Here is an 18790-nt window from a genome sequence, read left to right as displayed (position 1 = left end):
CCACTATTAAACTTCCAATCGTCGTAGTTGTTGCTATGCTACTTCTAAAGTTGAGAGATCACCTTGGAGTTTCCAAAACGCGTCGAATTGTTCGGTGTGCTGATTCTTTGGTGATTTCATCCAGTTTCAGCTTCTCACCTATTCCTGCGCTAACCATCTTTGCAACGTTATAGGGCAGATCTCCGAAGCAGGGTATTCCTAGAAGAGGAACTCCGAAATACGATGCCTCGTTGAAGCTCTGCAGACCGCCCTGTGTGATAAACAGGCGGATGTTCGGATGAGCTGAAACAAGAGAAGACTCGTGTTTACAAACTTGTCAAAGTCATCACAGGTAGTCTGACGAGTCTGTGTAGCGATTCATACCTAATACGTCATGCTGTGGTAGCCATTTTGCGATCTTCACGTTCTCCGGCCTTCCGGGCAAATTATCGTCCTCAAACTTCCACAGTACTCTTTGCGGTAGCTCGGAGAAAGTTTCCAGCAATGCCCCTATGACTGTTTCAGGGAGGAAAATACTTCTCATGTTCGACCCCAAGCTGAAGTAGATGACTCCGTGTTCACCTCCGTCCAGAAACTGCTGGATATCCTGCCATGAACAGAGTCCTTATAAAATATCGTATCGTGTTTCACCAAGAGGACCTATATACTGAAACGATTATCAGTGACTCATAGGCCTATGATTTTATTAATTCAAGAATCCTAAAGTTTGGAAATTTGTGGTAAGTTCCTATGGGACCAAACTGCTTAAGTCATAGGTCCCTAGGCTTACATACTACTTAATCTAACTTAAACCAACTTACGTTAAGGACAGCACACACACCCATGCCCGAGGGAGGACTCGAACCTCCGACGGGGAGAGCCGCGCGAACTGTGGCAAGACGCCAGAGACTGCGGCGTGGCCACCCCGCGTGGCAGCCAAGAGTCCTAAATAAGTGCTCGTAATGTTCAACGCGCAGGGTAGTAACTACCAAAACAAGAGCGTGATTTACATCCAGTTCCAATCCCTACGGCAACCAATGATCGTTGACATGGTATACCGGCCAGGCTGAATGTGGCTTTTAGGAAATTTTCCACGCTCGTTTTGGCAAATAATGGAATGGTCCCCAAGTCTACATGATTTACAGACAGATGGCTCGTACGACTTCCGTCCCTTGGATTAAGTGATGACTATGGCGACACGTAAGGCATCCAGCCACAAAGCTAAAATAAAAGTCGATTAGACACATCATGAAAATGAAAACAGTGAACAATTACGAAGGGATACGCCATAGGAAAGACTATTTCAATAGTCCCTTATGGAAATAATTAAGCATAAGAAAATTAACCTCATTTTTCTCAGTTTAGCCCTTTTCTTATTAAGCTTTTGTATGTCCATCCTTTTAGCAGGACGTCTCTGGAATGACGGCCGTTTACTATCGTGACAAAAAATAAAAACACCTACAGCCGCCCTTATGATTTTATTTTATTTTGTCGCTACCAGTTTCAACGCTTCATTGTGTCATCTTCAAGCTGTTTTGGTGCGGTACGGGTTGATATGATCCCCATGCATAGCTCATCAGCTGCCAGCGTTACTGGATTCGCAGGCAATGTGTCAGCACTCCAACCATCAACTGCCCAAGCAGTAACGCTGGCAGCTGATGAGTTATGCATGGGGATCGTATCAACCTGTACCGCACCAAAACAGCCCGAAGATGACGCAATGAAGCGGTGAAACCGGTAGCGACAAAATAAAATAAAATCATAAGGACGGCTGTAGGTGTTTTTATTTTTTTCACTTTTCCTGTTAGGTTTCCAGCTCTTTTTGTTGCCACTCAGTTTCTGTAGAAATTATTTCGTAAGTCCCCTTGCTTCATTCTTGTTATCTACAGTGCTTTGAACAACTTGCTTCATATAATGTTGTTATGGATTACCGATACACATGCATGTCTAGACATTGTCTCAGATTTTCTTTCATTTGTCTTTCCTCGATTGACAGTTTAATGTTTTAGCTTGACACTAAGCTACTGCCGCGACCAACGTAGCATGTGGAAACTAACATGGACGCTAAGTTCGTAGCCGAAAACGCACTGGTAAGTAACGTGAGCGGCATCAGTGCCTATGGATGAAACTCATATTCGTCTTACACAACAACACATTTCCAACTGCGTTCCGAAATCAAAGCGCAGGTACATAGAGGTACTTAATAATAGTATTTCAAACTTCGCGTGATGTGGGTTCAACAAAGAAATACGAATAACTGGTTCCGACGGCAGTTTCAGGTTTATGACAGTCATTTAGTGGTCACATTCAAGTGATGCGTTTGCTGCGACGCCTAGGCCTGCAACTTCCGAAGGCGGAACTAGGAGCCATACAAATAATATCGCTCCATATCACTGGTGTGGCAAGATAGCAGAAATTGTAAAGTTAGTCTTTCCTCGGCATTACTTTTACTTGTTCTGATAATTAGTTTATAAATACCTTTATTAGATAACAATTTTTCAGCCGTTACTTCGCTCCTTCTTTGTACAATTCTGTTTTAAAACATTTTTTAAGTGGAATATTATTATAATTACGTTAGAACTCTAGGATAATGTAATGTGTGAAACCATGAAATCAACAGCATTATAATAAATAACACTACTTAAAACATTTGCTCATTATTAAAAAGAAATATGCACTTCCTTTCAGATGCTTGTATATAATTTATAGACGTACGTCTTCAGTTTAAATAGCACTGTGAAACAAGAAGCATTATTTCGTTTGACCACGTTTCGCAAATTTGTAGTATTCTGCGAAATCCACAATAATACTTCTCACTGTTGGTGCTAGTGGACTGAATCTACATTAATTTCTCACGGCTACGGTGGTAGAAAATTTTTTGTAAGACATCATCGTCACTTTCGACTTTTGAAATTATTTATTCACTAAATCCACTACTTTAATTTCGCCCATTTAGCCTTTTCATGTAAAGTTCAGCGGTGTATATACATAAATGAAACATTTAACTTACATAGTGAACTCTAAAACTACACATTTCTAACATTTTGTGCTTCAGCACGTCAAAATTTTGAAAAAACAAACATGAGTCCTGTATATGTCATCATCACAACGATAGATTGCATATATGATTGAAAGAATACGTCCACATCAAGCGAGAATGTGACTATGCAGCCCACGTAACTAAAAGTGTTTTAAACTATACATATTGCTACATTTGTTGGCATTTTTGTGAGCCAGCCGCGGTGGCCGAGCGGTTCGAATCCTGCCTCGGGCATGGATATGTGTGAAGTCCTTAGGTTAGTCAGGTTTAAGTAGTTCTAAGTCTAGGGGACTGATGACCTCAGATGTAAAGTCCCATAGTGCTTAGAGCCATTTGAACCATTTGAGGGATTATCGACTGTGAGCTGCAGAATAATATGTGGGAGAAATGGCTATTGTGATAGAAGGTGGACCATTAGCTGTCTTTTGAAATTTGAGAGACTTTTAATTACTCTGTTGTTCTGAGGAACACTGTTCCAAATTCGGGTTCCTGATTCAGAAAATGATTTAAAGAAAAGGACAGTGTTATGTAATGGTACAGAAAGGATTTTACTTTGTTGCGAACGAGTATTTCTGCTGTGTTGTTCAGATAGTAGTGTAAGAGTTGAAGATAAATAAGGGGGAGTGCAATGATTGAAAAGACGATAGAGCAAAAATAGAGTGTGATTATCTCTACGCTTATAGGAATGCAGGCATGATAAATGCTCATAGACAGGATTAACATGGTCGAAATAGTGTATGTCACAAATGTACCTAACACAAGTATTCACTGCCATTTCCAGCCGGCACGCGCTTTCATGTGAAAAGTCCTTGGAGAGCAACATCAGCATGGGAAGTATTACTGATTCTACGAGCTTCTTTTTAAGTTCGAAAGGAAATACTGTTCCATATTTCTGTAGTGTATGGAATGAAGCTTACACCTTCGTACTGACGGCAGCTGTGTGTTCAGTCCACTCTAAGTGGTGGTCCAAAATTATCCCCAAGTTCTTTGTAGAAGAAGAAAAGGTTATTTTTCTGTCACTTTCGATTAAGAGTGGAAGAGATTCTCTGAGCTGTACAGTAATGTCTTTTGTGAAAAAAATGAGATTAAATGCGTTTTAGATGGTCTAAGTTTCAAACCAATATTCTGCATCCGCAGTGTTAAGGCAAGAAAATCAGCATTTAGATGCTAGATGGCTGTGCACAGGTTTGTTCGAATTGTACTTAGATATAATTGAAAGTCGTCAGTGTGTAAGTGATATTTACAGTGGGAGAGAATAGCTGACACATCATTAACATACAATAAGGAAATATTGGGCCCTTTACTGATCATTACCTTTCTCCAGTGTGACCATTTTGTTCCAATGTTTACATAGTGTTGGTGGGATGTAAGGTATGAGTCAAACCATCGTACAGCACTTGAAAAAAAATCTTGACTTGTGAATGTAGCAAGTAGAATGTCGAAGTCGACAGTGTCGAAAGCTTTGTTGAAATCCAAAAAGCACATAATAGTAGCCTGTTTTCTGTCCAGAGCTTCTTTCAGTTCATAAGTCACGTTTATAGGAACTACTAGAAACTAGACCGGTATTCATCTAAAAGGTTATTTCATGTAAAATAATTGGAAATCTGTTCGTGAAGTATGTAATCTCAAGCCTTGGATGATTCTGGTAGAATGCAAATGAGCTTATAGTCGAAAGATTGTTTGGCAGATTCCTTCTTGGGTATTGGTTTTATGTGTCTATGCTTCCACGCTGTTGAGGTATGCTGCAGGTCACAGAATGATTTAAAATGTCCTTTATTTGAGGCAGTAGTGGATCGACGAGAAAGTTGATCATCTGCACTGCAATATTATCGTGTCCAGCAGCTGCCGTACGGTTTCGCGCAGTTGACTTCCTTACCAGCTGTAGAAAAAACTGTTTTTATACCACCACTGATACTTTAAGTGGAGTGCAGAAGGTGGTATGCATACAATGCGTCCATTTTTATTTTTTTTGTGGAAAACTGTTGTTTGGAGTTTTCACTTTAATTTGATGTATGTTTCGTTGATTTTGGAAAACTGTATTTGTAATTTATTTTGAATTAATTTAGCGCACAAGTAAATTCCACAGGTTCCATGAGTGCCTGTTTAGTTACGACAAGATATCTCGGGAACTGTTTGCTCTAGAAGGTGGGAGTTTATGTTTATTTATATAAATATCCTGCTGCATAGTTTGGCTGCACAGGATGCTGTGATTTACTTTGTGTTTTTGGTCTAATGAATCATATCATCCACATTTTATCAGATGCAGTACACCTTTCGTTATGTGTACCAGGGCTTGTTTCTCACTGAGTTGTGTTTCTTTTTTTAATATGACTCCACCCAAGGGAATATTTAAGAAGTGAGGAAATAAGGAAAGTAGGTTCTACAGAAGATATCCCATTGGAAATTAACATCCAGAGAATGCTGTTAGGACAAGCAACACTGAACAAAGTTCTTCACCACCAAGTGTTTTCAAGAAGTGTCTTGTGAACAGTAATGACGTGTACAGTGAAACTAGTGCCACTGATATCATTTTACTATTAGGCTTAAGTGTGCTAAAAACAATATTTAGTCAAACTGTGTGCTGTAATTTGTGTGGCGGAGAGATAAAGATTTATGAAAATTTATTCAAAAGAAATGGTTTAGTTCTTAGTTTGGAAGTCTCTAGTTTGAATTGTGAGGGTAAGAAAGAATTTTGGACATATAAAAAACGCGGAAACAATAAGCTTTTTGAGACGAGCGTCAGATATTTCTGTGGTTTGAGATGCATCGGTAAAGGCCTTCTGGAAAAACTTTCTGTGCTCTTGTGAATCTGCCATGCCCTCTATTAATCTTTCAAGATACATTGGTGCTTTAGGGGAAACAATAAAGTAATCGAAGAAGACACAATGAAATCTACAACAGTGGAAGCAGTTGAAGAAAATGATGGCAACAACAAAATTTGCACAGAATTTGACGGATCATGACAGAAAAGGGGCGATGAATCTAAAAATTCTTGTGCGTCTTCCACAAATATCGATACCAGGAAGATGCCTGATGTTGAAGTACTGCAAAACATTGCCATGGATGGACCAAAGTGGGTACCAATAATGAGAAGTAACAATTCCATGAACGGAACTGTCAGGAAGCATATGAGGGATCCAGAGGAGGAATGGAAATTATCCCAGCTGTGAAGATCTTTCAGCGCCCTAAAGAACAAATTGAAGTTCTCTATTCGAAACTCTTTGTTAATGGCGATTCCAGTTCATTCAGATCCGTAATTGACAGCAGGCCCTATGATGACCCAACACCACAGAAGTTAGAATGTGTCTGTCATGTGCAGAAACGAATGGGTGTCCAACTACATAAAATCAGGCAGAACTTTTCTAGCAAAAAGCTTGAAGATTGAAAGACTATTAGAGGACGTCTGACCGACAAAACAATCAAACAGCTAAGTGAATACCTAGGCCAGTCCATTAGAAAGAATGCGAACAACCTGGAAGGAATGAAAAAAGCAGTATGGCCAACGATATTCCACAAGACGTCAAATGGTGATAAGCCACTACACAGTTTGTTCAATTGACTGGTGTAAATACAGCAAAGCTGAGACAGCATGAACCGATAGAAACACCGTCCCTGAAGCTTTCTGGAGCAGTAATAAATCCAGTATACAGAGATCTAGCACATCCAGATCTTTTGAAGAAATGTCTCACAGGAAAACTCAAAATGTAAATGACTCTTTCAACAAAGTCCTATGGACCAGAGTGCTTAAAGACATATCTGTGGGCTAGAAAACACTGAATATTGGCATCAGTGATGCTGTGATCACCTTCAGTGATGAAAACGCAGGCAGAATAAATGTTCTGAAGCAATTTGTTATTAACTCTGGCCATAATACAAAACTGGATAGACAGGGAGCCTCCAGGACAGAAACTATGGTAAAAAACACAACAGAAGGAGCAAGACCCCTCAGCAGGAGAAAGAAACTGCATCTGGTTGATCCTCAAGAAGATAATGATTAAAAATCTTTACTTTAACTTTCAAGTGCACTTCTGAAAATTTACTTTTTTTCAAAATGTTTCCTATTATCTCAGAAACTACATAAGCTATGGGTCTGAAATTTTTACCTCTTATTCTCAGCAGAATTATGTTCATGCAGATCTACAGCGGTACAGATAGATCTTATAGTTTGATCATAAAACATTTTTTTAAAAATTACGTAAATTTTAAGACCTCCATTAAAAATGCATACCTTGATACCTAAGAAAACTAGATTCTTGAAAACAGATCAATGAATGTATAAGATTGGACTCTGTATCTGGCACAGTTTTTTTTCATTGTCTTTGATAGTTCCCTAGCAAAATAGATATGAATATGTTACATTTATCTTTATCAAGATAGGGCTTTGAAACGCTCCTTAAGGGAATTGATGGTTCCGTCTTTATGCACTGGTAAAATAGAGATGTCGGCAGGATGAAATGCTCATTTAGATCCTTAAAAGGAACTCATTATAGTCAATACTCATTGCCGAAATGGAACATGTACCACAGCCCTCCCGTTTACAAGACAGAGCTGTACTATTTACACTCAGTAAAACATCATAGTGTGTGAAGTACAGATTTTTAGAACAAAGTTTCTTTTCTGTACAATAAGATTTGTGTAGTTATTTACAAAGCTTCTTAGAGTGTGTTTATTAATTTACTTTTACAGTTCTATGGAGAACTGGACTGCTTACCTTCGGTAAGGGGGTTCGCTTCTTTTCCACGTGCAGACCAGTCATTTCTACTACACCTGAGAGACGTGGCTGAGGGTAACTGGCACTGAAGTGGTTATTCGTAAGCATAAGACTGATGTTTAGAAACATCTCGCCTAGAGGAGCAACGTCTGGTCCAAAGTACTTGCGTATCAACCTGTTGTTTTCAGGGTAGATAACAGTATAACTGGAATACAATTGCCTGAGGAAGGAAAGCGTGTTCTGCAGCCTCTGCCAGAATGTCATATGGTCACTGTAGGACGTCATGATATCCGTCATGTATGCTGGGTTCACGTAGTCTCCCATGGCGTAACTCAGAGTGCCAGGGACACCAGCCGAGAGGAAGCCGACAACCGGTGGCGAGCCCAGTTGGTGAACAAATCCAAAATAGCAGAACACAGTCACAGTCTCCATGATGACCAAATGGAACTTCTGCTCCTGCCTGTAGTAGCATAATAAGCATAGTGTGTAGACACAATAAAAACTTATTTTAATTATTTTATTACGATACACAGGATTCACTAATGCGTAATGTGATTTCTCAGTTTTTTTTTTCAAGTCTTTAGGTTTCCAGGGGAGCCGGCGGTTCTATTTTGCACACTAATATATCTATGAGTGATCGAGTCATCTTGTTTGTAGGGATATGAAACTGAATGAACATATAGGTTCAGTCGTAGGTGTATCTGATGGCAGGCTTCAGTTCATTCGGACACTGGGAAAACGCAGCTGGGTGACATAAGAGATTTATTACAAAACACTGTGGTGAGATCCATCCTAGAATAATGCTCCAGTGTATGGGAAAAATACGAGATATAACCAATAAAGGGTATAGGACGTACACAATGAAGTACAGCGCGAATTGTCACACATCTGTTTGATCGATAGGAGAGCACCATGGTAATACAGAGAAACACTGACTGGCAGACACTCGAATATCGACACCAACTATTCTGCGCAATCTTACTTATAAAATGTCAGAACTAGCACTGAGTGAGGAAACTAGAAGTATGCTACAAATTCTGCGTACTGTTCACCTTCACCTTTGGCCCTTATGCAAGCAGTTATTACGCTTGATGTTGATTGATAGAGTTGCTGGATGTCCTCCTGAGAGATATCATGCCGAATTATGTCTAATTGGCGCGTTAGAGCGTCAAAATCCCGAGCTGGTTGGAGAGCCCTACCCATAATGCTCCCAACGTACTCAATTGGGGAGAGATCCGTCGACCTCCCTGTACAAGGTAAGGTTTGGCAAGCATGATGACAAGCAGTATAACCTCTCACCGTGTGTGTATGTGTGTGTGTGGGGGGGGGGGGGGGGGAATTATCTTGCTGAAATGTGAACCCAGGATGGCTTGCCATAAAGGGTAACAAAACGGAGTGTACAGTATCGTCGACTGGCGCTGTGTTCTAAGAGTGTCACGGATGCCAACCAAAGGGTTCCTGCTGTGGAACAAAATGGCAACCCAGACCATCATTCCTGGTTGTCGGCCATATGGGGGGCGACAGTCAGCTTGATATCCCACCTCTGGTGCGTCTGCAGAGGCGTCTTTGGCCTGGAATCTCACTGACTGGAGTAGAATTGTTCACTTTGAACAGAGCTCCAATGACCAGCGAAGAGATGTCTGGAGACGCCCCCAACAGCAGTGGGGTACGAACCTGACTGCCGCCTCCCATACGGCCGACAACCAGTAGCGCCATTTTACTTCATAGCAGGACCTCTGCTGTTGTCATCCGGTGCACCCTTACAGAACAGTGGTACATCGATTATATTCTACGCCTCGTTATGTTGCCCTTCATGGCAAGTCATCTTGGGTTCACATTTCAGCAAGATAATTCCCCCCCCCCCCCCACACACACACACACACACATACACACACGGTGAGAGGTTATACTGCTTGTCATCATGCTTGCCAAACCTTACCTTGTACAGGGAGGTCGCCAGATTTCTCCCCAGCTGAGACCATTTGGAGAATCATGGCAAAGGTACTGCAATCAGCTAGGGATTTTGACGATTTAACATTCTAATTGTACAGAATTTCGCATGGTATCCCTCAAGAGGACATCCAACAACTCTGTCAGTCAATACCAAGCCGAATAACCATTTGCATAAGGGCCAGAGATGGACATCTACCAATTTCCGTCCCATTTGGATAGTTGGCTGATTCCTTCATGGTGCGTTATTTTTTTTTTTTTTTTTTTTTTTAGAGTGTACTTATTTTATACAAATTCGCAGTGGCATCTCTTGAGTAATTCAGACGAAGGAATCTAAAAGACAGCTTCACAAGTAAATGTTCCGAACATGATCGCGCGTACTCCAACCATACAACAGAAGCTGACAAGCAGCGAGGAAAGTCAATATAACGCCTGATGAGGAGGAGTCTAATAACAGCAGGAAATCGCCGAAACTAAGCACTGTCCCAGCAGCTACAATGACGTTGCTGATGGTATGAATCATTCTCTGATCGTCTTTTGGACATAATGTCTTCGCGATACACCACTTGTATTGTAGCTGAAGATGGAGCTACATCATCTGACACTAGCGTTGTGAGCAGTTAGCTAGTTTTCTGTCGGAAAATTAAACTGGTGGGGACGTTAAAATACACTCCTGGAAATTGAAATAAGAACACCGTGAATTCATTGTCCCAGGAAGGGGAAACTTTATTGACACATTCCTGGGGTCAGATACATCACATGATCACACTGACAGAACCACAGGCACACAAACACAGGCAACAGAGCATGCACAATGTCGGCACTAGTACAGTGTATATCCACCTTTCGCAGCAATGCAGGCTGCTATTCTCCCATGGAGACGATCGTAGAGATGCTGGATGTAGTCCTGTGGAACGGCTTGCCATGCCATTTCCACCTGGCGCCTCAGTTGGACCAGTGTTCGTGCTGGACGTGCAGACCGCGTGAGACGACGCTTCATCCAGTCCCAAACATGCTCAATGGGGGACAGATCCGGAGATCTTGCTGGCCAGGGTAGTTGACTTACACCTTCTAGAGCACGTTGGGTGGCACGGGATACATGCGGACGTGCATTGTCCTGTTGGAACAGCAAGTTCCCTTGCCGGTCTAGGAATGCTAGAACGATGGGTTCGATGACGGTTTGGAAGTACCGTGCACTATTCAGTGTCCCCTCGACGAAAACCAGTGGTGTACGGCCAGTGTAGGAGATTGCTCCCCACACCATGATGCCGGGTGTTGGCCCTGTGTGCCTCGGTCGTATGCAGTCCTGATTGTGGCGCTCACCTGCACGACGCCAAACACGCATACGACCATCATTGGCACAAAGGCAGAAGCGACTCTCATCGCTGAAGACGACACGTCTCCATTCGTCCCTCCATTCACGCCTGTCGCGACACCACTGGAGGCGGGCTGCACGATGTTGGGGCGTGAGCGGAAGACGGCCTAACGGTGTGCGGGACCGTAGCCCAGCTTCATGGAGACGGTTGCGAATGGTCCTCGGCGATACCCCAGGAGCAACAGTGTCCCAAATTTGCTGGGAAGTGGCGGTGCGGTCCCCTACGGCACTGCGTAGGATCCTACGGTCTTGGCGTGCATCCGTGCGTCGCTGCGGCCCGGTCCCAGGTCGACGGGCACGTGCACCTTCCGCCGACCACTGGCGACAACATCGATGTACTGTGGAGACCTCACGCCCCACGTGTTGAGCAATTAGGCGGTACGTCCACCCGGCCTCCCGCATGCCCACTATACGCCCTCGCTCAAAGTCCGTCAACTGCACATACTGTTCACGTCCACGCTGTCGCGGCATGCTACCAGTGTTAAAGACTGCGATGGAGCTCCGTATGCCACGGCAAACTGGCTGACACTGACGGCGGCGGTGCACAAATGCTGCGCAGCTAGCGCCATTCGACGGCCAACACCGCGGTTCCTGGTGTGTCCGCTGTGCCGTGCGCGTGATCATTGCTTGTACAGCCCCCTCGCAGTGTCCGGAGCAAGTATGGAGGGTCTGACACACCGGTGTCAATGTGTTCTTTTTTCAATTTCCAGGAGTGTAGTATAGAAGTTTTTTGTTTTATTTTGAGCCTCCATTTTTTGCATTTCGAGTTATACAAGTAACATGAGTTATATTCCGGATTTCGCGACTGTAATTAAGTCTTAGTTAGGTCATATGCGTTTCACTCTATTTCAAAGCATCCTCAGTGGTCACTGTAACATTTTCATTTGTCTTACAAACCCAATTGTCAAGATCATAAACAGTTCTCATGTTTTACGTTACTGCTATTAAACAATGTTAAATTACAGTGGTGACTCACGACTTTTTCATCCTGCTACATTTCACACACAGATCCTCGGTTTTTAGAACATTGCACTTCACTGACGGTTGAGTACATGCGACAGAAACTAAAACCAAGAAACAATCGTAAACTGTAGCTCCTAGTTTTGGGGCATAAAACTTGGCGGAAAGGGAGTAAATCGAGGTGACTTTCGAGACAGATAGTTAATAAGTGGTGAAGTTAGCGCGGTGCAAGTGTGAGTAGTTTTGCTTTCTGAGCCTCTTCTGTAATTTTCTTTGTTGTTTTTAGCCCTAGTTTACTAAATCCTCGCAAAATTTAGATTTCATTTGGTACCAATTCGCTGTTCCCAGCAATCTTGTATTGTCATATCGGGTATAAAACGGGGTGTTTGTATTTATTTTGTATGTGACGTACCATTGGAGATCTTATAACTGTAATTAACTAGTGCATAAACTATAAATTACGACTATCTTTGAATAAAATATGGAGTAATAGAAACTATGATGGTTTCAGTGTAAGGCAGCGAAGATACAACACCTAAAATATATTCAGAACAAGTAAATACATCAACGAGTGATTTTCAGGAAGTTACACTGGACGCTGGACCAAATTTGGGGATGTACGCAAGTAATTTTTAACATTTGTAGCATCAGAATTATGACTTCGACTATGTTTTTTTTAATGGAGCTATCTACTTTCACCGAAGATTTGGAAAGAGCCTTAGAAGAAGACTTCAATGGCACAAAATTTGTGAAAATTGACAAAATAGCAGCAGCATAATAACGCCGCAAACCGCTGTTCAGCTGTCGGGAGAAGATATCCCTACGGCATCAAATATTAACAAACACTTGAGTCAGGTACGACCTGTGAAATTATTCTAATGACTGCCACATCAAGTCCCCAAAATATCGACCTTCAGCGTTAACACTTGTTATAAAGGTAGTCCAGATAGACAATACTGCACTTTAAATTTCATATGGAGTTATTGCAGTACAGTCCCACGGTACACGCAATTCGTGAATTCGGTATTCGTCCGAGATACTCTGTGGACCTCTCGCTTTAATTTTCTTCACAGATAATAGTTCACAGATGGTAAACCTAGTGAGTGTTCAGGTTAATTTGTATTTGCCAAATGACTGATCTAGAGATCTCCAAATGTAATCAACCACGCTAATGGTCGGGAGGTAGTAGTGCAACACCGGCATTGGTAGTGTGGGTTCGCTACATTCAGGGACAAGCTTACGTTCAGGGGCAAACCTGTTGTTGTCTTTTGATTAACAGGTCCTAAACCTATTGTTCTACTAAGAGGATTATGACCCCTTGGGGATAATCCTTCCTTCTGATTGACATGTCCTTAACCTATTGTTCCCCCACCTATTGCTCTCCCACTCCTCCTCCCCCTCTCCCACCTCCTCCCCTTGCCTTCCGGCAAATCCCCTCGCCGATACAACCACACTTCTGATATGAATTTCATTGACTAATTAATTAAATCAATTAATTAAATACCACTCCCTCTCTCTGGGAAAACAGCCATTCACTTTCCTCCCCCCCCCCCCCCCCCAAGGAATTAGTAGGAAAAAGACTCTGCTGATTGCCCATTTGAGGGAAATCTATTGCAGTGTATGGAATATTGTTTAAATAATTCAGAGAATGTGTAGATTATTGTTTATTTAAACAACTATGGAATACAAAACTGTGTATGAAATATAGTTTATTTATTTAAAGAATTTGGTGGGGAAGGATGCATGGTATGGAATATTGTTTAAACAATTTAGACAATGTATGGAACATTGTTTATTTAAACAATTCAAAGGATAGAAGGTGACATGTGGAATATTTAAACAATTGCGATGATTCTGCATTCCGATCACATAAGAAAACGTATTTACACTGTCACAGACTGCTTAAACATATCTGAAAAACTTTCTCAAATCTCACCACACGTGCAGACTGCCCAGAGTCAGGATGCATCGAAGGGATTTGGGAAATGCCAGCGAGCTTGCTGCACTGTTTTCAGCTGTCGACTGCCATCTCAAGAGGTCTGTATGCGTGAACCAACCTACTGGATACCAGTGCACATGGGAGACGCCTTCCTTCCAAAGCAAATACCTGATTGGGAAATTATCCTGAAATACTGCTGAAAGTAATAAATGGTTAATTTCCAGTTACATGATCATGATGTAGGGAAATGAAATGAGCATATGGCGTTGTTGGCCAGGAAGCGCCATCCAGTGCAGTTCGGCTGCTGAGCGCAAGTTTTATTTCAGTCGACGCCACAGTGGGCGAGTTGCGTGCCAGTGATGAAAATGAAATGACGATGATAACAGCCCAAACCCAGTCCACGAGCTGAGAAGATCTCCAACCTGGCTGGGAATCGAACCTAGTCCCACTGCATAAGAGGCAAGCAAGTTAACACTCAGCTAAGCAGGCGGACGTGAGCCCATGGCGGAATTAAATATCTAATGCTAGTTCATACATCACCTGCAAAGCAAACTACAGCTCATCTCTCTCTCTCTCTCTCTCTCTCTCTCTCTCTCTCTCTCTCTCTCTGTGTGTGTGTGTGTGTGTGTGTGTGTGTGTGTGTGTGTGTATGCAACGATCTTTTTTGTACAGTATATTTTGAGTCAGCCTGCTACTACTTTTGTGATATAATCAATTTGTATGTGTGTGAAAGAGCTACCATGTCCGCCTTATTTCCCTACATCACGATCATATGATCAGAAATTAATTATTTATTAACTTCAGCAGTGTTTCAGGGTTGATTTCCAATCAGGTTTTTGCTTTGGAAGGAAGGCATCTCTCATTTGCGCTTGTATTCGACAGGTTGGTTCACGTATACACACCACTCGAGATGGCAGCCGACAGCTGATAGTGGTGTGGCGAGCTTGCTGACGTTTCCAAAATCCCTCCAGTGCGTCCTGACTCCAGGCATCCTGCGTGTGTGGCGAGACGCAAGAAAGTTTTTCAGATATGTTTAAGGGGTCTGTGACAATGTAAATACGTGTTTCCGTACGCGATCCGAATGCAAAAGCGTCACAATTGTTTAAATATTCCATATGTCACCTTCTATCCTGTAAATTGCTTAAATAAACGATATTATACAGTTGTATACGTTGTTTAAACAATATTCCATATACTGCAATCGATTTTACACCAAATTCTTTGTACAAATAAATAATCTATATTCGATACTTGGCCTCATATCTCATAAATTGTTTATATAAACACTATTCCACACACATTGTCTAAATGTTCTTAAACAATATTCCGTACAATGCAATCGATTTCCCACCAAATTCTTTAAATAAATAAATAAACTATATTTCATTCACATTGTTGCATCGCATAGATTGTTTAAATGAACAATATTTTGCACATTTTCTAAATTATTTAAAGAAAATTCCATACAATATAATCGATTTCCCTCCAAGTGGCCAATCAACAGAGTTTTTTCCTGCCAATTTCCGGGTGGGGTTTTCCTCAGAAGCAGGATGGGTGTTTAATTAACCTGATCGATTTAATCAATTAGTCAATCAAATTGATATCAAAAGTGTGGTTGTATCGGCGATAGGTGTTCCTAGAGGGATGGGAGAGGAGGAGGGGGATGGGCAGGGGAGGAGGATAGGGAGGGGAATAGGTGGGGGAAGGAACTGAAAATTAAAAGAAAGGATTATCCACAGGGGTCACAGTCCTCTTAGCAGAGCAATAGGTTTATGACCTGTCAATCAAAAGAGAACAACAGTTTTGCCTCTGAATGCATGCTTGTCCCTGAATGTAGCCAACCCACACTAACAATTTGTCCTGATACTGGTGGTGTCCTACTACATTTGCAACATTAGTTCCACTGGGATATCTTGCAACAACTGCTGCAGCATATCTGTCAGGAACTGAATACAGGATGTCCCAGGGGGAATTGTGAATAGTTATGGATATGACAGGAACGATCGTTCGAAGCAAAAAGGACTCTAAAATGCATACCTCAAGAGCCAGGGGCACTTGTTCAACTTCACTTCCGTGAAACACATCTCTGCTACTGAACAAGATGATTAGGGGGGGGGGGGGTTGTTCTTGGGAAGGAGTCCAGACAGTGAGGTCATCGGTCTCATCGGATTAGGAAAGGTCGGGGAAGGAAGCCGGCCGTGCCCTTTCAAAGGAACCATCCCGGCATTTGCCTGGAGCGATTTAGGGAAACCATGGAAAACCTAAATCAGGATGGCCGGACGCGTGATTGAACCATCGTCCTCCCGAATGAGAGTCCAGTGTCTAACCACTGCGCCACCTCGCTCAGTACTGAACAAGAGATCAGAGCTCTAAGGTAAGCACTTTGGAATCGATTATTTCTTGTTCGGTCCATACTAACTCCTCCAAAGATATGGAAATCAAAGAGCTTGCTGTAGATGAGATTCGTTTCTTAGAATCGAATATGAAGAAGTGACCATAGCTCATAAGGTAAGCATTTTAGAGATCACATTCATTAGACTTCTTTTTGCTCTGAATGATCGTTCCTGTCATATTCTTGAATACTGATCATTTCTCCTGGGACACATTGTGTACTTGTGGCTATTTTAGAGTTCCATTAATAATAATGTAAACTGATTTGATTCCTGAAAAGCTGCACCATCTACTGACAGACCAAGGTCATCGTTTATCCACTTCTCTCAGCCAGAAACAATATTCAACTAACCACTAGTGCATACTGCGGTTACTGATTCGCCTATTGTTTTTAAACCATGCTTCATCTGCGAATAAAATCTTTCATAAAAATGTCGCAGTACTTTGCAGCCTTCAGAGACACCATCAGGAGAACTGTATCTGAGGCTGAAAGTCTTTGCCATGAGCTTCTTGATGGAATGAAATGAGAAAGGTTGGAATTCGTTGGAATGTATCATTCTCAGAACACTCGATTGGCTGATCGCACTCGCACAGTCAAGCTGACACGTAGTAAGACACGGACTGTGCGTTTTCGCTGCTAAAATTTTGGTTGCAATTGTTTCACCATTTGCTGTTCTTTCTCGTTGGCGTATTTTATTCTTCGCACTTTCAGTTCTTTGAAATTTCTTGTAATGTTTGCAAAGACAGCTCATGAGGGCTTGTCGCGATCAGGATACCTTCTCAAATATTGCCGCAGTTTTGCTCTAACAGTTTGGCGACATTCGCCACATACGAAAACCATGTCCCCTTTGTTGCCTGTCGTAGCCGTCTACTTTGTGAAAGTATGAATAGCTACACGAGTATGTTGTCCGATCTGTACGACATCAGAGTGCAAACTGATGTTCTTCAGTGGCACAGTTAACCACATGAGCTACACATTATTGCATATAAGTTCTTAGCCGTGGATACTGATGAAAACTTAAACTCGAAAAGAGATGTAACAGATGTTCTACAATGTTTAGGTTCGACGGTTTTTGTCATAAGAATAACTGCCAATTTTGGGGATATGCAAGGTGTTTCGCGAAGCATGTTACACATTTCTAGAGGTTGTAGAGGGGACTTCTCATTCCAAATTTTACATAGGAAGCCATGTCCGGGAACGTCATCCAACGATTCTTCAGGGCGTCAAAGTTACAGACACCGGCGTCTGTACGGGTGGTTCCTGATGTTACTAAGTTTCAGGGATGACTGAGAGGAACAAATGTATCAGCTGAGGCAATGCTCCCTGGTTCGGAAAGAACGAGTCGAAAATTACAACCGAAAATCATTCTGATACTTCATACCGTGGAATATGTGTAGCTGTACTGTCGTTGCTAGTTAATCTTCGCTAATGTGAAACGCATCTCCTCTACTGAATAAGTGCTCATAGCTCCTCATGTATACATTTTTGAGTGCATGTTTACCCTAGACATTTTTTCTTGTCTTGGTCCATACTACCACCTCTGAATGCTACGTACCTTATATTCTTAGCAACGACAGTACCGCTACATGTATTCCACCGTCAGAGATATAAGAACAGTTTTCATCTATAACTTTCGACTCGTTAGTTTCCGGTACAGGGAATCTTACCTCAAATCGATACGTTTGTCCTTCTCCATCATCTACGAAAGTTTGTAACATTGTAAGAGGTCCATGACTAAGGGATTTATTGCTAGTGCACTAGAGCAGATGTAATTTCGATGGATTGCTCACGCGCTACCTGGGGATATGTAAGCTACAATAGAACCGCAGACCAGAGAGCAGTAGTAGTTGTAGCTCCAGCAGTAGGAGTAAGTAGTAACTAGCAGTTGGGTGTATGGAGTTGGCAGGGCCGTTCGTGGGGAGCGATGGCGGTGCCTGAGCGATGTAGTATGAGGTAAAAGCAGCCGCGCACATATGTAGTTTGTTACAACTAAGTTTGTACTATTGTTATATCAAGTCCCAAGTAAATGTTTTTAAAAATCTTTTAATAATAATCTTTCTTATAAAATTAACTTTTGACAGTCATTCATCTGAATTTAGAGATTTTACTAATTTCTCCTATCCATGGTCATCCCGATTATCGTAAAAAAATCAGTTGTTTCTTTTTATACATGACAAATCTAGTGGCCAGCATTGCACTGGGCTGTGCCGAAAAAAATTTCTTTTAGGAGCAGATATATACGCTTTATCCGGCGACTTCATTGAGGTAAGAATTTTCAGTTTATTCAGAATGATCTTTCAGGGCCATGACGCAGCACTGCTGACGTCCAAAACTTACCAATATAAATTCTCAGTCAATTATTGAAAGGTTATAAGTGAAGAGCATAAGGGAGCAATTGACAGGAATGGGGGAAATAAATACAGTAGAAGAAGAATGGGTAGCTT

At 41.9% G+C, this 18790-nt stretch overlaps 1 protein-coding gene across 1 annotated transcript in view; it reads right to left on the bottom strand.

The window, feature by feature from the left end:
• LOC124789023 (UDP-glucuronosyltransferase 1A1-like) overlaps positions 1-18790 on the bottom strand; it is a 46705-nt gene that overhangs the window by 17137 nt on the left and 10778 nt on the right. The window contains exon 3 of the mRNA XM_047256310.1: positions 7951-8190. Coding sequence (XP_047112266.1) covers positions 7951-8190 — 240 coding nt within the window. The remainder of the gene's footprint in view (positions 1-7950; positions 8191-18790) is intronic.

This window comes from Schistocerca piceifrons, chromosome 3 (assembly GCF_021461385.2).
Source record: "Schistocerca piceifrons isolate TAMUIC-IGC-003096 chromosome 3, iqSchPice1.1, whole genome shotgun sequence".
Taxonomy (NCBI): domain Eukaryota; kingdom Metazoa; phylum Arthropoda; class Insecta; order Orthoptera; family Acrididae; genus Schistocerca; species Schistocerca piceifrons.
The sequence above is the reverse complement of the archived record's forward strand: the minus strand, read 5'-3'. Positions and strand labels throughout refer to the sequence as shown.